At 33.3% G+C, this 23,594-nt stretch overlaps 2 protein-coding genes across 2 annotated transcripts; one reads left to right on the forward strand and one right to left on the reverse strand.

Annotated features, from left to right (window-relative positions):
* Positions 1 to 4,537: 4,537 nt before the first annotated feature.
* Positions 4,538 to 8,271, forward strand: LOC130813297 (probable receptor-like protein kinase At4g39110). Its single transcript, XM_057679106.1, has 2 exons — positions 4,538 to 6,440; positions 7,023 to 8,271. The coding sequence occupies exons 1-2, from the start codon at positions 4,803 to 4,805 to the stop codon at positions 7,974 to 7,976; spliced, it is 2,592 nt and encodes an 863-aa protein (XP_057535089.1). The 5' UTR covers positions 4,538 to 4,802; the 3' UTR covers positions 7,977 to 8,271.
* Positions 8,272 to 9,720: 1,449 nt separating this feature from the next.
* On the reverse strand, positions 9,721 to 20,938 carry LOC130813306 (SUMO-activating enzyme subunit 2). The gene is made up of 11 exons (XM_057679116.1): positions 20,670 to 20,938; positions 20,462 to 20,551; positions 18,548 to 18,631; positions 18,254 to 18,472; positions 16,719 to 16,820; positions 16,155 to 16,604; positions 15,842 to 16,071; positions 14,972 to 15,065; positions 14,694 to 14,876; positions 14,510 to 14,607; positions 9,721 to 10,300 (listed from the first exon to the last, which is right to left on the reverse strand). Exons 1-11 carry the CDS (start codon positions 20,700 to 20,702, stop codon positions 10,006 to 10,008), a joined length of 1,878 nt encoding a protein of 625 aa, XP_057535099.1. The 5' UTR covers positions 20,703 to 20,938; the 3' UTR covers positions 9,721 to 10,005.
* Positions 20,939 to 23,594: the final 2,656 nt, after the last annotated feature.

The following is a 23,594-nucleotide window of genomic DNA, read 5'->3' on the forward strand; positions in this document are numbered from 1 at the left end:
CTCATGTAAGTCAACTTTTATTTGCTCATCTCAAGTTCTCCTGGGTCTTCCTTTGACTCCTCCTACCCTCTACTATAATGCCTGCTCACAGAGGCGGCGAAAGTCTTTCTCTACACATGTCAAACCACCTCAATCTATTTTCGCACATTTTTCTAGAAATAGGGGCTACCCCTAATTTGTCCCTAAACTCTTGGTTTCTAATTCGATCCATCAATGTGTGCCCACACATCCACCTCAGCATACGCATTTTTGTAATTTTTATCTTATGTTCAAAATTTTTCTTTACAGGCCAACATTCGGTCCCATATAACAGAGCAGGTCTGATTGTCGCCCGGTAGAATTTTCCTTTTAACTTGCTTAGGAATTTCCTATAACAACCATAACCATAACCATTATTATCAATTTATTTATAAATTTGTTATTATTATACTCTTCACAAATTTTAAAATAAAACAGTCTCATTCAATACGAATTGATTATATTATTATTTGGCATTAGGTTTTTAATTTTGACATTTTGTGGCCTATCTTTTTTTACTTTTTTTTTGTCATTAAATTGTATCTTACTAACATCTTTCTAACATTTCTTTAACATAAATTCTTTCAAACTTATTGAATTAATTATTTGATCTCATTGACCATTGTACTTAAAAAGAATTAATAACATTAATAATATAAATAAATTAATGTTAAATAATAAAAAAATGTAATATTGCCCCTTTTTCAATTAAATCAAAATTAATCGATCGATACCTTAGATTTATGTCTATGTTGCGTTTAATTAATTAAAATGAAATATTTTTTTATTTTTTGAAACCAAAATTTGATTGACATTTTAGATTTGCATCTACTTGTGTTTACGTCAATAAAATTAATTAAAACGGAATCTATTTGTGTTCCGTTTAGCGTAGATAAGTGTTGAATGTGTGAGATTTAGAGAAATAAGAAAACTAAAATTAAAAAATTTCATGAGAAAAGGGTAATGATACAATGAAAAAAAAGGCAACAAATAAGAATTAAATTGTTTTTCGGGCTAAAAATGTTCTTAAACATTCAAAATACGCTAAGATTGCATTTGGATTATGACCTATACACAATTTGAGTACTTTTAGGTTCAAGATACACCATAACATATGCTAAAAAAATTGCATGAGCCAAGTCATCACGTAGTTGGCATGGTCATGACTCTATCGGTCCATTTAGTAGGTGGTAATAGGAATGAAAAACTAGTGTAATTTTGATTAAAAAATCTCTTAGTTACTCTGATGGTCATGTGTCTCCAACTTTAATCATCTCATTTTCTTTATCAAATTTATTCAAATGCATTACCATTAGGAGAGCTAGTAATAGGTGGTAATGGAAATTTGTAAACAAAAAACTTTTTTGTGATTAAAGTTTCATTACCATGAGAATGATATAGAACTTTTGATGAAATTTTACTCTACAAATCATTCTCATCACTACCATTTAATACCACTAATAGGTGGTAATGGAACTTTTTTGTGCCTTATACGTGTTGCGTTTACAATTTCTAACTAAATAAAAAATGTTGGTTCAATGTTTCGTGGATTGCTAGAGGTCTAGCTTTTCGTGTAGCAGCCATGCCCCGAGCCATGCCCATCTTTACAAGATACTAATGCATATTGTATGTCCGGGTCTCCGGGACATATATTATTTTTTATAATATGTCATTTTTAAAGACTTTTTTTTATCATATTTAACACAAAGCAAAGATTAAACACAAATCACTGTAAGAAACGATCTTTTCGAGAGACACATTAAATTTATGAATATAGGCTATATGTTATTAATACATGTATATACAAACATCATCACTTGATTAATATATATAACATGTATTGATGTATAATATTAGTTGTATACTTGCATGCCACACCAAAGAGCCTATAACGTAAATTGTTGGACTCAAAAAGATAGACCAAGTTGTGGAAAATTTGAAAAAAAAAAGATTATTTAACAACTTTATTTCAAAAACAAGCTTCGTTCAAACTTTATTCCCAAAATAAGCGTCTTTGTCTCCAAACCTAGGCTTGGTGTAAACTCGCTCTTACTAACAGCGAATTAAAACAAATGGTCAAAAACTTAGTAAAGGGCCAATTGATCGAGGCTGTAGGCGCACCTACTTCGGCGGATTACATGCCGGGGTTCCTCTCCATCACTCGTCGATGGATGACACCACGAGGTATCATCGCGGCAACCCAGTACGCTCCCGCAGCACCGATGATGACACACTTTGTAAGTATTCTTCAACGTTGATTATTATCCATAGAACTTACATGTTATACACTTCATTAATACTTCAGTCTTAATACAGGCACAGGGCATTGCATCTGTCATCAGCTCCACCCAAGAGTAGCCTGTACGGGAGATTGCCCAAGGCATACTCCTAGGGACACAGTTTCAGCACTTCATTCCAGAAGTCGTTGTGCCCGACACCACTATGGACGAGCAGGGGTCATCTCCTCATCATGCCGACGTTCATCTTGAGGAGGTAGACTTAACGTGCCCCGACTATGGTGCTGGGTCCTCACAGGGGGCTGGATCATCACATTATCAATCACCTCCCCTACGAGCGTCATGCGACGGCCTCTTACTATCGTAGAAGGCGTCGTAAACCGTCACCGTTAGACAGGGTACAGGAGGAGGATTAGCATTAGTATATTGTTTGTATATATTGAACATTAGTGACATTTCGTATATATTGAACATTTGTACATATTCAATATTTGTAACATTTGGACTTTTGTGTATAATTTGTAATATATATGTAGATATATATTTTTTATCGTAATATCACACGTTTATTATGAATGAAATGATGTTAAGTACTCAGAGTTTTCGGTGATGAATCATTCCGCCAAAAATGCAGTATGAATTTAATCAAAAACAAACAGACAATCATATTCAAATAGGGAAAATGCTCTCGAAAATTCAACACAATTTCATTCATGTTCAACGAATCCATATCAAATTACATAGTTCATTCGTTAAGTTAAACCACCGTCGCTTACTAAGATTGCTTCTTAAACTTTCTCATAATCATTTCAGTCTCTTCCTTCCTATGTGCCATATCATTTATTTGTCTCTTGAGATTAAATACATCATCTTTAAGCTCTTGTTTTTCTTTGTCAAGCCGTATTATTAAGTCTCTCTGTCATTTGATACCATCCGGAGCAATCCATCTAAAGTATGTGCAACCTAATCCTTCAACCAAGTAGAAAGGACAAGCAACAAAATCACGTTCAGGTCGAAGTCGCTCCAATCTGTATTAATCTCAACTTCATAACCACAATCACGAAGCTCTTCAATAGAATGCTCCTGTGACATCTATGGAACACATATGATATGGTAACATAAGTAAACATTCAAAAATAATATTTATGAATTGAGAATAACACTAACATAATACTTTATGTTACCTTTAAAAATTGATAAACTAGAACAAGAATGATGGAGACTGGATACAATAAAGTAGGAAAATGATGGAGTTATTTATAGAGCATAATAACAACGACTATTTTTAACTTCATAACGGCTATTTTTCAATTTAACAACGGCTAGTTTAATTCATACAAGAAAGTCAATAAAAGTCAAACCAGTCAAGCCTCAAATCGCTGTTACTAACAGCGACTAGAGACTTGACTCAAATTTTGACCATTTATTTTAATTCGCTGTTATTAAGAGCGAGTATACACCAAGCCTAGCTTCAGAGACAAGAACGCTTATTTTGGGAATAATTTTTCAAAGCTTATTTTTTGAATAAAGTTGTTAAATTATCTTATTTTTTTCAAATTTTCCCAAGTTGTGTTAGTTGAATGAAAAAATCACTTTGAATGATTAACCTCTAGTATGTTCCATTAATTTATTTTCTTTTTCTTTTTAAAAATGACTCACATATTTCTCTTATTTCCATCCATGCATTTAATTTACTATTTCATTTTATCTAAACATTCATCCCACTTTCCCATAAAACAAACTTTTTTTTTTTTTTTTTTACTATCTTAGTCATTTTTAGTCATTTTAACAAAGTATAAAAACCCACTCTATACAACATAAATATATCAATATCAAATATAACCATATAAAAATGATATCAAGCTTTATCAATTGTAATTTAGAATACACAAGTCACGTAATTATCATAAAACACAAATGACAAATATACTTAGAGGTGTTTGGCACGTGGGATTTAAGGAAGGAAATGAGATTTTGTCTCAAAAAAAATATCCAAGTTCTTGTTTGTCTTAAGAAAATGGAAATAGGAAATGAGACTAAAAATGATTAAAATCCCCAAGAAAAATATTATGGGAGAGGGTGGGCATTTTGGTTGAAACTTTTATCTTTTTCTTCCAAGTCGCTCATATGCCAAACAAGGGATGAGACTTTTTAATCTTTAAAGTCTCATCTTAAAATCTCACAAATCTCATTCTTTTGTGCCAAAACACCAAGTTATTATCATCAACAAATCCTTTTCTAAAATAAGCTCCTTCTAATTTACGTTCCATAATAGAAAAACTATCTAAAAAAAGCATCATCAACCCACCAAAATTGGCACAAATTTTGTACATTCAATCCACCTTACCTCCACCACCCATCAAAAATACACACGTACACACAAAAAACTACCAACATCTTCCTATAATCCAACATTAACAACAACAAACCAAAAAAACAGCAACAATCTAATGTTTTTGCCTTACAATTTCCCGAAATTCATTGACATTAATCAAAATTTTCTCCATTCCTGATTCTTACACTCAACCCATTCCTGGGTAAGGAGGAATGATGATGGACAACAACATAAAAAAACCAGTAATTATTCACACCCTTCATTCCTCCTCCCTAATCTCACCATTTCCATCATCTTCCATGGCTTCCTTCATCCCTTTCCTCTTTTCTCTCATCTTAATCTTCACCATCTCCATCTCCGCAGCGCCGATCAGCTTCAACCCAAAAGATAGTTTCTACATTGCTTGTGGAAGCAATCAAAAAATCACCACCCCAGATGGTAAAACTTACCAATCAGATCAAGATGCTCATGGGTTTCTTGCGGCTGAAGATAAGTACTTAGTATCCGACCCGAATGCAAATGGACCCTCCAGAATCTATAACTCTGCAAGGGTTTTCTTGAAAGATGCTACCTATACGTTTACATTACAGGATTCGGGTTGGCATTGGGTCAGGCTCCATTTTCTACCCATTAAAACTGATATATTCAAGCTTGAAACCGCCAATTTTAATGTTTTTACTGATGAAGCTACGTTACTTCATAGTTTTAGTGCTAATAATTTAACGAAAAAGGAATACCTAATTCATGTTAAATCGCAACGGTTCAACATAAAATTTGAACCCCAGAAAAATTCTGCTGCTTTTATTAATGCCCTTGAAGTTTCTACTGCTCCTGAGAAATTGATTGGTGAAACGGGTCAGAAATTGTACCCGGTGGGTCAATTTGATGGGTTGAACCAGAAATCATTTCAAACTGTTTATAGGATTAATGTAGGTGGGGATTTGATCACATCTGAGAATGATACTTTGGGTAGAATGTGGGTCCCAGATGAGGAATATCTCAAGACAAAAAATATGGCAAAAAATATGAATGTTCAAACAAATGTGATCAAATACCCAGAACTTGTTCCATCATATATGGCCCCACAAAAGGTTTATGCTACTGCTGCAGAAATGGCGGATTCAAATACCATCCAGCAAATCTTCAATATAACATGGGAATTTGGAGTTGAAAAGAGTTATCCATATTTTGTAAGGTTACATTTTTGTGACATTGTTAGTAAAGCTTTAAATGAGTTATATTTTAATGTATATATCAATGGAAAATCAGCTATTTCTGGGTTTGATTTATCATCAATAACAGGGAATTTAGCAACCCCGAATTACCAAGATATTGTAGTGGATTCGAGTTTGATTGATCAAGATAAAATCGTGGTTCAAATTGGGCCAGCTCAAGTCGAGTCTGGCCCAAAAAACGCGATCTTAAATGGGGTTGAAGTGTTTAAGATGAATAATATTGTGGGTAGTTTGGATGGAGAATTTGGTCCAGATGGGAAAGCAATTCCTCAAGAGGGTCATAAGAAGATGGTTGCAGCAGTTGGGTTTGCTATGATGTTTGGAGCCTTTGTTGGGTTAGGTGCAATGGTGGTAAAATGGCATAAAAGGCCTCAAGATTGGCAAAGAAGAAACAGTTTTTCATCTTGGTTACTTCCTCTTCATGTAGGGGATTCTGCTATTTTTGGAAAGAGTAATTATGGGTCTCATAGAAGTAGTGTGTTCTCTACTGGTGGGTTTGGTCGTAGGTTTACTTTTGAGGAGATTAAGGAGTGTACCAAGAACTTTGAGGCTAGTGGTATTATTGGTGTTGGAGGGTTTGGTAATGTCTATATTGGAACATTGGATGGCACTCAGGTTAACTTAATAACTACCTCCTATTTAAGTTTTCGGTTATTAATATTTCTAGTTCTCCGAATTTGCACCCTATAATTCAAAAAGCTCGAATGTTTGAGTTTTAAGGTAGAAATTCAGAGGGGCAGAGTGAGTTTTTATTAGTGTAATGGTAAGTATGTTGTGTTAAAAGAGTCCTAGCATGATAAAATCTAGGAAAGTATACTCATTTAACATAACTCTAGGGTTTATTTGGCGAATGGTTGTTAAATAGAGTTGTTTGTTGGTTTGACAAGTTCAAAGTATTGGTTGTATGTCAACTATTTAAGCTTAATAAAGTGAGTCAAAAGCCAATGAAAAAGCTACTTATAATAACCACGTTACTTCAGTTTAAGAGCATCTACCAAGCACTTTTTTGACTGTTTGACAGACTAAAAAGTCAAATGTCAAAAGTAAATCAAAGTACAAGCAAAAAGTCAAATACCAAATACCCCTTCATAGATTTCAGAGAATCAGACTAAAGTGTAATTAGACAATGGTCAATTCAATTATCTTAAACTGAATTGGACTGTGTTTCGACTGATCAAAACTGACCTTTAATGACAGGTAGCGGTCAAGCGAGGTAACCCTCAGTCGGAGCAAGGGATAAACGAGTTCATGACCGAGATACAAATGTTATCCAAGCTTCGTCACAAACACTTGGTATCTTTAATAGGATACTGTGACGAAAATAATGAGATGATTCTAGTGTACGAGTTCATGTCTAATGGACCATTGCGCGACCACCTCTATGGCAAGAATATGGCCCCATTGTCTTGGAAACAAAGACTCGAGATCAGCATAGGAGCAGCTCGTGGACTTCACTACCTACACACGGGATCAGCCCAAGGAATCATTCACCGAGATGTCAAGACAACGAATATCCTTCTTGATGACAATTTCATTGCAAAGATGGCAGACTTTGGACTCTCCAAAGACGGTCCAGGCCAACAAGCCGACCATGTTAGTACAGCAGTTAAGGGTAGTTTTGGGTATCTTGATCCAGAGTACTTCAGAAAACAGCAACTGACAGACAAATCAGATGTGTATTCTTTTGGTGTGGTTCTACTCGAGGTTTTATGTGCTCGTCCTGCCATCAACCCAGCCTTAACTAGAGAGCAAGTAAACCTTGCAGAATTTGCAATGAACTGGAAAAGGAAAGGAATGCTCGATAAAATCATCGATCCAGTCTTAGTTGGGTCAATAAACCCTGAATCTATGAAAAAATTTGCTGAGGCAGCCGAGAAATGCTTAGCAGAGTATGGAAGTGATAGGCCGACAATGGGTGATGTATTATGGAACTTAGAGTATGCTTTACAACTTCAAGAAGCCTCGGTTCAAGGAAAGACCAAAGATATTTCAACTCCAGGCACAAATTCGACTGCAACTTCTCCGACTGCAGCAGTTGAATCAGCTCCACAGCCTCGCCCCAATGCCATCATTCCTGAACAGACACAAGGTCTTGATGACAAGTCTGGAACTGCTTTGCTTGCACAATTCAGTAATCTAAGTGGAAGATAATGAAAAAAAAAGAAAAAAATTCTTTTTTCTGGATAATTGGAATCCAAAGCTCGTGTACAGAAGCGTTTGATCATGATTTTTTATGATCAATGTTGGCAGTGGTGGTGGAGATGGTGATGATTTTGTTTTCACTGCGTTTTTCATGTCAAAAAACAATTCAATGGTGTTATTTAGTGATGTTTATAGATTGTTTATGTATAAAAAATTGCTTCTTTGGTTCTGGGCAGTGTATAACTTACTACATGGTGAAATTTTATTATGCATATTTGTGTACTTGTGTTAATAATTGATCATGTATGTAGCAGAGATGAGAAGCAATAAATAGTTTTGTGCTGATATAATCTCCATGCAAATTTATAGGTTTTTTTGTTATGATTCAATTAGAGATATTAGAATTAGAGTGGTTTATTTTTGCACTTTCTAGTGAGTATTCAATTACTATTTTTGGAAATCACCTAAAATATCCCACTAAAACCTACTCTTTGTTTCAACTTAGTAGTTACAACTTGACCAAAAATGTGAGTTTTTGTTAATCTTGGCATCAATGACTTACCCAAACCGAAGATTCGACTCCTCACTTGAGCAAACTAATGCTAACCCAAAACCAGACTACCCAATACAACCAAACCCAGTTCCAAAACTCCATTGATAAAATGATGCAACAACCGAAAAAGTTCATGAGACTAAATAGCTACTTCAAATATTTGAAGATTAAAAATGGGATCTTAAGGCTGTTTTGAATATGGATGATGAAATGAGACTACAACAAAGGAGTATCTAAATGCATGTAGATAAGATATTAGACCCAACTTTTTAACTGGAACAAATCCAATATGATGGTTTGCGATTGCGAGAACATTTCTCCTATGATTTCCACAAGATTCAGCATTCAATTACGCGATTGTGGCCCCTTGTGCTAACAATGGTTCGGTGTGCAAGACTGCTCAGTGCAACCAATGCATAATATAGGCGAGTGTTCAATCTTCAATGCAAATAGAGGAAAGTTTGTAGAACTAACGACACTATTAGAACAAATTTCAGAACCAGTACATCGAAACTCGCAAGGTTTAAGGGAAATAGATCTTATAACATTAGTTACTTAAAAGCCTCTTATTACCTGTGAACTCTGGAGCTAGTTCACTAGACTACAAACGACAAATGAAAGGGTAACAAGATTAAATGCACAAATTGGCTCGGGTGCAGGTAAGATTTTCATTCAGCAAGTTTAAGAAGTTAAATTGGACTGAGGGCTATGTTGAATCACAATGGGCTAAGCCATTAACCCTTTGCTAGCTCAATTTCTCACTGTACCAGTCCACAAAACTGTTAAGTATAGGTGCAGAAGGATATCACTTTACCATGGAGGGAAAAGTTTCAGGATATATTTACTCATGCTAAAAAAATCCTTTTTCTCAAAATTTATACGTACAACCTTAATCCAAAGCAAAACCGATCGATAAAGCAAAGATTACCGAAGCCATGCACAAACAAAATGAAGCAGCAGCAACCAACAGCAACCAGCAGCTATGTTCCTACAGATAAAAAAACCTCGAGTCCAAGGGAAAAGTTGTTAGTAATCTGCATGACACAACTTCCGGATATACAAAATATCAATCAAGACAAAAGAAAGAAAGCTGGAGCAGCATTGCAACTGAAACTTACCAGTTCACCAATGATCAACACGGCAATTGATAGCTGACAAAAATTGAAAATCTTAAGACTAAACTTTATAACAGGTCGATAATAGACATTAAAACTAGCAAAAATTCAAGCATCGACTTATACAAGATTCCAACAGATTCAGACAGTAGCAATGCCAATGAGCATCAGCCAATAATTTACAGAGCAACAATATACTAAATTCATTCTACGTTTTCAGCCTTGGAAAACAATGAAACAAAAGTTAACTTTTTTAAGAGTCAAAAGCTAGAACATGTCTAACTTGGTTAAATGCTAGGAAAATCTACCAAGAACTCTAATGATGCAAAATCAAGATAAAATAGTTTTGGATGAATTAGTCCAAAACGATTTATACCACTCTTTGCTTCTTGGCCATTTCAGAAGGCAAATGGTCTAGCACGGTTAAGTCATCTTCATCATCGTCCAAAATTACCTCTTTCATTTTGCCTTTAACATCATTTTCACAAGGATTAGGACTCGAGGAATTTGCAAGTTCAGGTGATTTTCTTTTCTTGGACGCTGGATTACCTTCACCTGACGTGCTCGCGCCATTCTGAACAGACTCCTTTTCTTCAACCCTTGATGCTTGCGACCATCCAATAAGAACCATTCCATCGGGCTCTTTCTCCTCATCAAACTCCTCTCTGCACAATAGTTGAATAGCATTCACAAGTCAGGGATAACTGGCTGCATAAAGTCCCCAGTCAATCTTAACTTACGTTTAAGCTCAACGAGACATACAAGGAACTAGGAAGACAACATAAATTTTCAATAAAAAAAACACTTAAAATCACATGACTTCTAGTTTCTAAAGACAAAAATCTGAAACAAAAATTGACCCGAAGTATCATAAATTGAATTATGCATACAAAGATAACAAGCTGCATAGAAGGCATGCAAGCCAGTTGGCAAAGATTCAACTATAGCAGAAGAGATAGAAGGAAAGGGACACCACATCATTTCCAAAATTCCTTTTTCCATTTTGAATATAATTCAACATTTCTAGCTATGTACCATTAACAAATATCGCCCACCAAATTTATTTTCCTTAAACAAAGAAATTATCTAACATACGGATTTTATATGTTCTTGGGACCTATAATATAATATCACCTCGCAATACCAAACTCCAGGCCCAGCGAAAATATAAAAATCTGTTTCTCACCATCAGTCCCTTACAATTTACATATCACTTGCATATTTGTAAACCACAATACCATATCTCATCAGGTTTCAGAAAATCGGCACACAATGTTATAAAGCAACTGTAAATGAAAGGCTAGTTCTACATAACAGATAGCACTCCTATAATCTCAACAACGATATTCAGTAGACAAGACTCATTAACATTGATTTGATACTCCAGAAATCAAGTTTAAATTCAACAAAAATATAACCATCATACATTACCACCATTGAGTGATCAGTCATGGGGTCGTTTTGTGAAAATAAAATATTAAAATTAAATTCCCTTTATCCCTGTGAGTTCCCAACCTCTAAAAACAGGTTTGGCAACTATTTCAGGACAAAGGGTGATAATGCCTAAGGTATATCCAGAGCCCAAACAAACTTAATATCAAGCTTGCGGTGTCGTAGATGTTCCCAAGCTCTTAACAAATTAACCTTAATGACAAGAACTGCATTTACAATAGTTAAGAATGGATTATTTGCAATACACTTCAAGCCTCACAGTCAATTTACACCTAGGATTATAGTAAAATGACTTTTTTGATCATGTAAACTTCTTGTCCATGTAATGTTTTAGATGAAATGTGCTATAAAGGGTAAATCAAAAACAAACTCTTTATTCTTAGTAGGTTGCGCTAATACGACCCTTACATCATTGCCTAGGTGGAAGCCATTTAACGGCAATGGATTAATGAAATACAACTGCAGCGGTGAATGTGGTGTGTGGGTGCCCATTCAGGCTACACTAATAGGCAGCAAAACAGCCAGTGAAATGAAAATTGAGAAAAAATAAAGAGAGAAAGCCAGCATATTTAAATTCGTATACCAGCACCTTATGCAATGTCTAAGACAGTCAAGTTCAAGACTTCAGACATTGGAGAAAAGAGAGATTTATATCATCACAGAGATAAGAAGAGTAGCATAACAAGAATAATAGGAAATAATGTTTCTAATAGGCTGAACTTTGGTCAATCCAACATTTTTTCCATGCACAACTTAACAAATTAAATCCACTGGGATAAATTTTGAGGTCATTTTGTTTTCATTGAAAATTTGGACATACGACAGGAACAAGTTATTTTTAAATTACAAATGATATGACATTAAGAGAAAAAGGAAAGCTACAAAAAAAGTAAAGAGAAATAAAAATAAAATAAAAAACAATACAACCAAAAGCCCCACGAAGTCATTCCCCTTTCATTCTCCATAACTTTACCTTACTTATCCTCTAATCCAATCTTTCAATCTGCGACCTTCTTCCATCACAGTACAAAAACACAAACCCACCCCCACCCCCACCCCCTGCCCTTTCAGTCTTCGACCTTCCTGAACGCCAGCCCTGACATCCAACAGCCCTAACTACCCCCACGAGACAATGAATGAAGGAAGAGCGTTAAGCTAACCAGTGAGAGGCAGGCTGACCTGAGACAGTAATGAAGGAAAGAGCAGCTGTGGAGGATATGAAAGGTACGGGTGTGGACAATAATGGAATTTCGAGGTTATGGAAGGATAAGGCTTAACAAAAATGGAGTTTGGAGGATATGAAAAAAACTTTGGCCAGCAATGGAGTTTGGAGTATATGGAAGAAGCTTCTGAAAGTAATGGACTTTGGAGGATAAGATAGGAGGAGCTTAGACAATTTAGGAGTTTGGAGCTTAGTTTTAAAAAGCAAAAGGCGCACTGAGGCGCTAAAGGCCCTTAGAGCCTAGAAGCAAAGCGTAGGGTGAAGACGCAAGCTTTTTGTATGCGAGGCGCAATTTTTCGCTAAAGATTAAAATTCAATTTTAATACATATATAAATCCTTCAAAAAACATGATATTCATATTGTACTATCAACAACCTTGAAAATATTTATTTTTATTGCGTCAAACGTTACTTTAGCACAAAACTATTATAATGAGAATACGAAGAATTCTCAAAGTTATTTTCTTCTTCACATGCCTTTTGTTTTTCTCAAAGAAGGAACGATTTTTTGAACTCCATATTCAAGTAAATTTGAGTTTTAAGTTTTACTTCTTTTTCGAACAAACAAGGATAAGTAATTACCCAACCCAATAAGGAGGCGCACGAGACGCGAAGCGCAATGAGGCACTCAAGGTGCACGCCTCTTGTAGTGGGCTTTGCCTCACCCAACAGAGGCTTTTTCAGCCGAGCCTAAGCTCGAGGCGCAAAGCGAGGCGCGCTTTTTAAAAATAAGGTTTGGAGGATATGGAAGAAGAGGTTTGGACATGGAATTTGTAATATATGGAAGGAGAAGGTTGGATGGTAATGGAGTTTGAAGGATATGGAAAGAAAAGGTTTGGATAGTTATGGAGTTTGGAGGATATTTTAGGAGAAGCTTTAGACAACAATGAAGTTCAGAGAAAATAAAAGAAGCATTGGACAGGAAGTTTGCAATACATGGAAGAAGGTTGGGACGGTAATGGGGTTTGGAGGATATGAAAGAAGCTTTGGACATGAAGTTTGCAATATATAGAAGGTTGGGCTAATGGAGTTAGGAGAATATGAAAGGAGAATGTTCGGATAGTAATGGAGTTTTGGACAGCATCGGGAGCTGTCGGAATGAAGGTCGGTTGTTGGGTGACTGGCGTCTTGGCAGTGGAAGGGAATCAGGGGAGTGTTGCCGGTAGGGAAGAAAAGTGGGCTGAGGTGTGGTCTGTTTTTTATGATTATCATTATTATCATTAATATTTAAGATAAAAATATAAAATTGTGACTTATAATAAATAACATATAACATATAACATAAAATAAATGAGTTACTAAAAATAAATCTAAAATAATTTTAAATTATGTCACATGTAATGCCACATGTACTACCACATTATGGGCCCATTATTTGCCAAATCAGCACAGTCACATGTATTGAGGCTAACCAATAGGTCAATTACCAATGGAAACAAACCGACTTCGACCCAGCAAATGCAATTAGTTACATTGAGCCAGACAAAAGTTCTGCCTGAAAGAAACATTTTTTTTTCAAAATAATAGAGAATCTACATTTTTAAACCTACAATAAATTAAATAAGATAAATCCAGTGTTCCCTGAACAAAAAGGGTGTCTAAGAGATGTCCCAAATACACGCGGCTATGAAATGAAGGGTAAAGAAACAGAGCAGCATTTTACTTGACTATTCCCATGCAAATTTCATCAAAAGGCTTGTTTGTGTCCCAAATTGCTATTTCAAGGGCACTATAGAGCATTATCAACAGCGTTAAACAGTTCGACTAGGAAATTAAGATTGAAGAAGAAATAAAAGAAAACTAGAAAACAAGAAAATATTAATCCTTGTAAAAATATTGTGAAAGAAAACCTTTTTCAAACAAAGCTCTTCAAACCTCCTACACTCCTACAGAACTTTTTTTAGAAAGTATCGCTGATAGTAATTTCAAAATAACTCAAACATGCCTTCCTTTGCTCTAAATCCAGAAGCACCACTAATAAAAGACTTCTTTCAAATAATATGAAGTAGCCTCAACTAATGTCCTATAGGAAGTATCAAAAAGATTCCAAATAAGTTACTGGCATTTCAATGAAGCAGGAAAATATGACAAAAGAAACAGACTAACGCAGCAAGAAAGCCAACAAATGAATAAAAATTGATTATTAAACAAGTGCAATTAGATCTAAAACTTAGGCATATTAAGCAGAAAACATAAGAACCTTTGCTTTATGTTAATATGGCAGGACAATTCTTGCTGAAGATCCTGGACTTCAATGACAGTACCACCAGTGACTGGAGCTGGAAGCTCAGAAAGCACCTGGAGTTGATAACTACAAGTATGAGATCTTCACAAGTCATAATATGCAAATTGATCATTTTCAAATGAAAAAGGGAAGCAACCACCTTCTCAAGATTAGCTTCATAAATTCTAATTTCATCTTCATCAAGGTCATCCCCAAACTCATATATCAAGGAATTACCGTTTGTCACCATTGGTAAGTGCATCCCCAGCTTTGCCCGAACTATTTTCTCAATGAAGTCCCGAAACTTTGTGCGAAAGGCATTAACTTCAAGTGTCAATGGGGTCTACAAGAAAAGCAACATTAACCAAGAGAAAAAGTCACTGAAAGAACTTCAACAGCAGTTTGAGTTAAGTACTCTAGGAAAAAAAGAACTTTTACCTTAGAACAGACAAAGCATGCATTGTTAGGTTCAAGTGGCTCAGTTGGAATAAGAAGCTTCTTTCCAGATGGATACTCAACACAGTACGTCATCCTAAATTTTATAATTCAGGAACAAATATATTAATAAGCTTGCAAAAAAAGACACACTACACTCCATTCAAGTAATTGTTACGCATTTTTAATAAATGGCACCAAAATATGGACTTTTAAGTGAAGGTGGACTACAATGTTACAGGGGCCCCATCTTCATTCTCAAAGAATAAGAATAGTTGTTTGTTAGTGGAAAGGAGGTGAAAAAGAAGATATGGTATTTAAATAAGAGTTATGACATACGTAGCCTATAAGCATCAAGCACATTTTCCTAAGAATAAAATCAAAATAAAAATTAATGACAAATTGCGCATCAATCTAATTATTTAAAGCATACTAATTCCCCTTTTAGATTATAAATATAGCATTTTTAAGGGAATCTCAAAAGTACAGAAACATTTTCCGTTCAAAAATAAAGCTACCTAGAAATAAAAGTAAGAACTATTTTTTAGGGAATCTCAAAAGTACATGAATTTGAACAGATGAATAAGCAGGTATTAAACTGATAAGAAAAAAACGTTTCGTGAGTAGAACGGTACAAAACTTATCAAATATTTTACTAAAAACATTATACTATCAGCTCTTCTTTCTTCGTGAGATTTCACCACGTGAATAGTGCACTAAATCTTTGCACAATTTCATCCAATTCCAACTTTATTCACGGTTCACCAAAAATTAAGTTTGATATCTTAGGTTCAGAATTTCCCCTTGATGACCATGCTCTGAGTCCTGATTTTTGGAATATAAAAAAATTGACCAAGAAGATCCAAGACTGACCTCAAATTTTCCATGGTCTTATTTAGCAGCTTAATGGTCTCAATCACAATCAAACCAGCAACTATAGCATTTGTTGTTGCCACAGCATGAACAATATTACCAGCAATGCCTTTTGCTTCAAATAGACTATGCATAGGAATTCCAAAAGAGGCAGCTCGTATATTTGCAGCAGCAGTAACAAACTCAACAGCTAGCTGATCATCTTTATCAAATATCACACTCCCAATTTCCTGTTCGAGATAATAACTACATAAGTATACTCCAAAGCCAGTAAAAATGACTAACAAAAAAGCTGATAGGGATACAGCAAAACCTTTTCTCTCTTCAAGAAAAATAGTTTAAGCGCCTCTAAGAAAACTTTAGAGTAGTCCACTAGGCTCCAGACATCTTGTGGATTCTTCAACCCAAGTGGTGGCATTGCTGAGATGGAAGATAAATCACAACTGGCACCATTGTCCACATTTCCATTAGACTGATTATCAGATAAAACATCTTTCAAATATATTGGTTTTGGTCTGGTACGATTTTTCCATGTTTCATCATTAGACAAAGCTAATTCAATGTTGTAGCCAAAAACGTGATCGTATATTCTTCTTCCATAACACTCAACATCTTCACCATTTTTACGCTCAAACACATCATCGGAAGGTTCTGAGGAGCTAGCACCGTCACTAGAACGCACATTGAGATCATTTTCCTTATTCTTATCACCAAACAACTTCGCAAAGAGCAAATCCTTGGCCCAAACAATACAGTGAACAAACTGCAAGGTGAAGGTAAAACAAATATATTGAAAAAGCAATCTCAAGTGAAATGCAACATGCAGGCAATACAGAATTATAGATGCAGGAAATAGTTGGCAAGAAAAAATAACTACCTTTGATGGTGTACTAGTAATTGTACATACAGGATATGTTTTTGGGGCTGGCTTAGGATGGCATTCATAACATTGAGTTATGTTCTTCACATGCACATCTACCTGGTTTAACCACAAACCGAATATAAAGAGAACTTTCAGATAAGGAAGCTATCTTTGCAAATCAGAAGAAATAAAAGATCAGTAAAAAAAGAACAATCTATCTTGGCTTCACTGAATGCAAAAGTTGTTGGAAAAAATATGATCTCACATCATTAGAGAAAGGTTGACTAACAAAAAAGTTCTATGGGCTATTCCTCTTGTTACCAATTGATGTTATGATGGAACCTCATCGTGTGCAACCAACTCTCTTGTTTACAAGCCCAGTAATAAAATTATCAAAAGCATGATTCCGTTTTAATAAAATCAATCATACACAATAACTAAGAAAGAAAGATACTTGACAATTGTCAACTTCTTATTAAAAAAAATTTCAATCCATTTTAAGGGTTAAATGGGAAATGAAATTGTAAGATATCAATACATACTTGGAATATGTTAGCTAATAATTGCATTTATGATTTTCCTACCCAAATTACAATATATAAAATTTGGCATATCTTAAAAACGATATGGTTAATCAATTATTTGATTTGGAAAGTTTGATATAACAACAAAAAAATTAATAAAAGTTACAACACTAATATATATCAGATAATAACTTCTCTAATAACAAACATTAAATAATAAGTTAAAAAGACACTTTTGACTTCCTTAAAATAAAAATTAAAGGCCCATGAATGTTAATATTTTGAAGTGTATAAATGGCTAAAATACCTAGTTTTGTAACATACAAAGAAGTTACAAAATAAGGACAAAACAACAATATAAATTAATACTACATAATATGTTAAGATTTGAAAATATACATGAGAAAGTAAAATATTTTTGAGTTATATGTGCTTACCATCAATATGCTATATTTAAAAAAAACATTAATATGTTATGAGCCAAATTCAATATAAATCATTAAAATATATTATGCTAACAATTAATATGTTGGATCGTTGTGAAAAAAATTGCTTCCTTTTTCAATTTCTTTTTTTCAATTTTATTCATTTGATGCAACTTTCAAAGATGATAGTAATACTTTAGCTTTAATGGAGCAAGAAATGACCAACTAAATTGATGCTCTAAAATTCAAATCATTATTCTATGTTATTTTTATGCATGCGATGTTTTCCAGCTATAGCTGGATATTAGTACCTTCGGAACATAAACAATTGACAGTGAAGAATATACTAAAACATGAGCCATTTTTATTTTCTACTCAAAAAGGAAAATAATACTAAAGCATGGCTAATATTTTAAAAACATTAAACAAGCTATTGTCACAAGACATACGCCACTTATTCAAATTTCTCGCCAAGCTAATTATAATTACCAATATTGAAATGAATCTGATAAAAAAGATGTGATAGACACAAAGGGAAGTGGAGAGGAGAAAGAATCATGTATAAAACATAAATTTTATCACAAGATCAGGAAAAACACACCTGTCCCAAGAATCCAGTTGTCCCACTCTCTACCAAGGGAACATCAGCTGCCAAGCAAATGCGGTTTACATGACGCCTAGCATCAAGATTATCAAGACCATTCAATACAACATTGAACTGCTTGAAGAAGTCCATCTTAAACTCAGAACTCTTAACATTAGCATGATAAGCTGTAATATTTATATGAGGTCTGAACTTTAAGACAGCATCACGAGCAACCTAGAAGAGATTAAAAATGATATCAGTGCCTTGAAAGTCGGACATAAACCACTGGGCAAAAGCCAAAGTACATACTTTTGCCTTTGATTGTCCGACATGAGATTTTCGGAATAAAAATTGCCTGTTCAAATTGCTGACTTCTATTGTGTCCATGTCAATCTGCAAGTGCATATGAGAAAGTAATTGAATATTTAGCCACTAGAAAACGTCGTTGCAATGTCCAGATGCAAATTGATGAATACTATAAGAAATTCTTTTCTGAATCTCCAATAACAAATGAGGAGGGAAAGAAACAACAAAAGCAAAGCAGCAATACTGACATTCTAGAACAGGTATTACTTTCCAAGACAAAAAAAGGTAATGACCATTTCTCACAAATACATCGAACTAAACAATTATTGTATTAGACTATTAGTTTTACAAACCAGGGTTAACACTAAAAGCATAGTAAAGACAAAAGTCAACTGGACATGTTCTGACTTCTGACATTGCTAAATAAACTCAAGACTTTGTGCTTATTACCTCTAGTATTGTGCATCTACAGGATCCCAAATGTAGTACGATCATTCAACTCCACAAACCTTTTCAGTTAATCTTTAATGTTTATCAAATAGATAATTCATCCTTTTGAAACTCCTAATCAAATAAAGGCATACCTGAGAAATAGTGATTGTTATGGACAAATTGATTTTTTTCGTCAAATCCTAATCAAGTAGTAAATCTAGTCACTCCAAAACACATACATGTACAAGACCAAACTTAATTTGTTCCAAACAGAGGTTTAAAAGGCTGATGGAATGGGAAAGGTTTCTGATTATCTTAGGGCAAACCAAACAACAAAAACGTGCTAAATAATGTGGCTAAGGTGCTCCATTCCTCATCACAATGCCTATCAAAACTTTTAAGTCTAAGAAATAATCTACAGCACTTCACATTAGAGGAAAGCTTAAAATATATATCTATAAATGTCTGATAACAGTATTAGAACACTTGTGACCTGTTTGATAGGAGGTAGTAAATGACACTAATGGCTGTTTGATAGGAGGTAGTAAATGACACTAATGGTAAAAAGTGATATGTACCAGGATCTAAAGGTTGAGGACTAAGTAGCCAGTACACTAGCAAAATAATTATAGTAATGAAACACTAGCAAAATAATCATAAAATAAAAATAAATTAAAGTCGTTTGTTACAAAATACTATAAGATATATCAAATTTTCTGTTGCATAAAGATTAGAACCACATAACACGAGTTTGATTATTACTACTTTGACTGGTAAATCTTACTTGATTTTGTACTATTGAATCAGCCCTTAAAAGTGAAAATTTAAAATTAAAATTAAATAAAGGAATTTAACTAAAAAATTAGGATGCATAGTTGGACAAGAAGGGTAGGGCCTCTCCTTGCACTCCATATGGCTTCATAACTTTCCACGACAATAGAATTTAATCACGAATAAGAACTTTTGTTCAATATTTCCATTCCTAAAATTATAAGGTTGGTTTAAAAGTTTATAACAAAGGAAAATACATTTTCTTTATCCAAACCACCATTTTAAATCTTCCTACACATTAAAGTGAGTGAACAGACAGCAAAGTCATGAAGTAATGAAAAACTAGTCTATATCATGATATCAAACAACACAATTACAAACAATCTCTGCACCACCAAAAAATTTAACTTAAATTAGCTTGAGCTAAAAAGATCATCTCTCTGATCAACAAACACTCACATATTGTAACTAGTTCTCCAACTTCCCCTGTACTAATTTTCGCCACACTTGAACAATTAGCATCAACAAATACAGAGAATATCAAAAACCACCAGAAAATCCACTATTCATTCCGCATTCATTGCAAGAAAACAACTAAAACCCACCCAACTACAACATTTTAACACACTTGAGTAAACCCTAAACCACCAAAACCCTTCAAAACTCAACTTTTGAAGAAGTTAACATTAAATAAAGAGAACAGAGAAAGCTCACTATGTGAATGTCTTGAAATCCAGAAAGAGCGAGGGTTTTCAGTAGTTCACACCCAATTCCACCAGCACCAACCATGAGAATTTTAGCGCCCTAACAAAACAAAATCAAAACACGTAATCCACTGCGATATAAATCAGAACAGTAAAACCCTGCAATTTATCAAATTAGGGCTTGACATGCAAAACAAATCAAATCTTGTATGATTTACCTTAATGGCGTCCAAGTGTTGCTGGGAAGCCATTTGAATATGAAAGAAGAAAATGAATTGGGAAAATTGAAAGAGTAAAACCGAGAATTTATGGTTTTTGAGAGGGAAATAAAGGTTTGAGTGAATTTACGGAGCTCGATTTGGGCTTACGCTCCAGAAAACACTCGCTTTCTTTCTCTACTTGTCTCTCTGAATGCCGGTAGACGGGAAGTTGACGGGCGCCAATAAGACTAATTGGTGAGAGCGTGTAGTCTACTCTACTTACGTACTCGGTACTCCAGGTCTTCATTAAAATTTTGATATAAATAGATGGTTGAACCTTGAGGGGTTAATTCATTGAATGTTTAGTAAATTAGTTATTTAAAACAGCTTATTATTTTGAATAAGTTAATTATGAATAAATTATTCATAGTAGCGTATTTAAAATCAGTTGGTCAAATCAACTAGTTAAATTAGTTAATTCAATAAGCTATCAATTATCAGCTATTAACTATCAACTATTAGTCATTTATTAAATATTTTCTATGACTTGAGTTTAGTGGGTTGAAGTTGTAGACCATTTAATATAAGAGAATCATACCATTTAATCAATTTTTTAAAAATTTTATATGTTATCTATAAAAAATTGTCACTTCAAATGGAATGATTTTATTTGACATCGAGTTACTTGACAATTAAACTTTACCATCACACTGTTTTCCACCCAAAAATATTGATAATATGTAATCTAAAGATTCTCTAATGTGCTTTATTATAACATAAATTAATATAAATATTGAAGGTTATGAAAATAAATTCACTTAATATTTTCTTATATTACTATTAATTTTCTACCGATATTACAATATGATAAATTATAAGATAAAAAATTAAAATTCACACTCATTTTGATGTGTGATGTGTAATATAAAATTATATTGAATTATTATTTTAAACAAGGAATGTTAAAATAGTACTCCATATTCCAAAGGGAATATGTATTATTGATTGTTGTAAAGTTTATTCTCTTTTGTTTTTAAGTGATACTTTTTTATATATATATTTTTTTTATGAATCCTTAAAAAAAACTATGAATAGTGTCCATTTAAATAGGTAGATCTTTCCGTATTTTTAAAACAGCTAAAACAATAAGTACATCACATAATATAATTAACTTTCAACTTTCATTAATGTATATTTCATTAATACCTTTGATATTTGCTACTTATAGTGATATATTGATATAATTATTAAGAACAATATCATTAACATTATCAATCTCAAATGGACAAAAAATCATATAATTTATTAATTTTGATGTATAATAACAAGTGGTAGACTTAGGATATATAGTTGCATTTTGCCATTTGTTATTTTTTTTAGTTGGATTAAAAAAATGTCTACATTGTAATTTTTTAATTAAAAAAATAATTAATGATTATATCAATTATATATTTACACAATTTAATCATATCCATTTATAATACTGAATCTCAAGGTAAAAATAAAAACAATTAAAGAATACTAAAAATTAGTCACTACAAACAATCAAGTTAACCACCACCGATGACGTATCTCACATTGGATGAACTTCGCAAGTCTCTTGAGTTTTTGTTTATTGCTTTATTTCTTATTGATTTTCATCAAAGTACATAGTTGCTGGGTATTATAAGGTTAAAGTTTGAATCTTTATACCCTAAAGTAAGGATGACAATGGATCTTGGACTCGGATCCGTTTTAGCGAGTTTGGGTATTAAAAATTTTGGATCCGCCGGATTCGGGACGGATCTGGATCCGTTTGAATTTTACAGATTTGGATATAAATCTAAAAAAATACCCAAATTTGAACCCATCACTCAAAATTAATCATATCTAGATACCCTGCATAAATTAATCACTGGTATTTGGCCAAGCTTTTGCAACTTTTGTAATAGAAAAATCAAAATTTGGCCAAATACTGTGTTTTTTAAAAGTTAGAACAATTTTAAAAAAGCTAAAAACAACTTCTATAAGAGTCAAGAGGAAAAAATACAAATTGTAACTTCTCCTCCCAACTTCTCAAAGAGCTCCATACTTTTCTCATTTTATGGTAAAAAAATACCTATATTTTCTCCAACTAACTATGAAAATCTTTTTCATTTCTTTTTTTCTTTTTTCATATCTTTCTCAAAAATTCAAAATTTTCTACTTCATTGCATAATTATTTATTTGTTATCACAACCAACATCCCAATTATTTTAAGTAATTCTACGCTTATTGAATATTATGCGATCAAATTACATCAAAATTTCATATGTTTTATCTTTAAATTTATTAACACATTTAAATATGTTTTTCTATATAGTAAATTGTCAAATTTGGGATTTATTTTTATTTTCAATTACTTTAGTGTATTTAAATTTTTTTTTCTAACATTACAGTGATTATTTTTTAGTGTATACTATATGTTTTTGGGTGTTTCTCTTATAATCGATGCTTTGTGATTTAACTCCACTATTTTTTAGTGTATACTATATGTTTTTCCATCATATAACAACAGTAACTTTAAGTAAACATAGAAAATAAAAGGTCAAACACACAAATTGTTTTTGTTTTCCAATAACTCTTTTTAAAAATATGAGGCCAAACACATTAATTTATAAAAAGTGTTTCCCTAGAAAAAATTTCTACATAATTACTTTTAGAAAATAAAAATTAATTTCCAAACAATTAATGGTTAATGAAAGGAAGTCCCAAGTCAGATTAAGTAACAAGGGAAGTAATATCCCAGGAAGTACAATTTTCCATGGGAATTTTTTCCCCACTGAATTAAACTAGCTCAAGGTATATAATCTTTTAATAGCTAGCTTATTATGTATTATTATCATTAATCAATGAATATAGTTTTATCGCAATTTCAATAAAATCCAAAATTACCTAAAATTAAGCTAAATCCGTTTTGGACAC

The sequence above is a fragment of the Amaranthus tricolor genome, chromosome 1 (assembly GCF_026212465.1).
Source record: "Amaranthus tricolor cultivar Red isolate AtriRed21 chromosome 1, ASM2621246v1, whole genome shotgun sequence".
NCBI classification, from domain to species: domain Eukaryota; kingdom Viridiplantae; phylum Streptophyta; class Magnoliopsida; order Caryophyllales; family Amaranthaceae; genus Amaranthus; species Amaranthus tricolor.

Bases quoted from the DNA above. Each gene is read 5' to 3' on its own strand.
- LOC130813297 (XM_057679106.1), top strand. From the start codon at position 4,803: ATGATGATGGACAACAACATAAAAAAACCAGTAATTATTCACACCCTT. The intron at 6,441-7,022 runs GTTAACTTAATA...CTTTAATGACAG, and splicing joins GAACATTGGATGGCACTCAG to GTAGCGGTCAAGCGAGGTAA.
- LOC130813306 (XM_057679116.1), bottom strand. From the start codon at position 20,702: ATGGCTTCCCAGCAACACTTGGACGCCATTAAG. The intron at 16,605-16,718 runs GTAGTTATTTTT...TTCACCTTGCAG, and splicing joins TTACTAGTACACCATCAAAG to TTTGTTCACTGTATTGTTTG. The intron at 14,608-14,693 runs GTGGTTGCTTCC...TATCAACTCCAG, and splicing joins ATGAAGCTAATCTTGAGAAG to GTGCTTTCTGAGCTTCCAGC.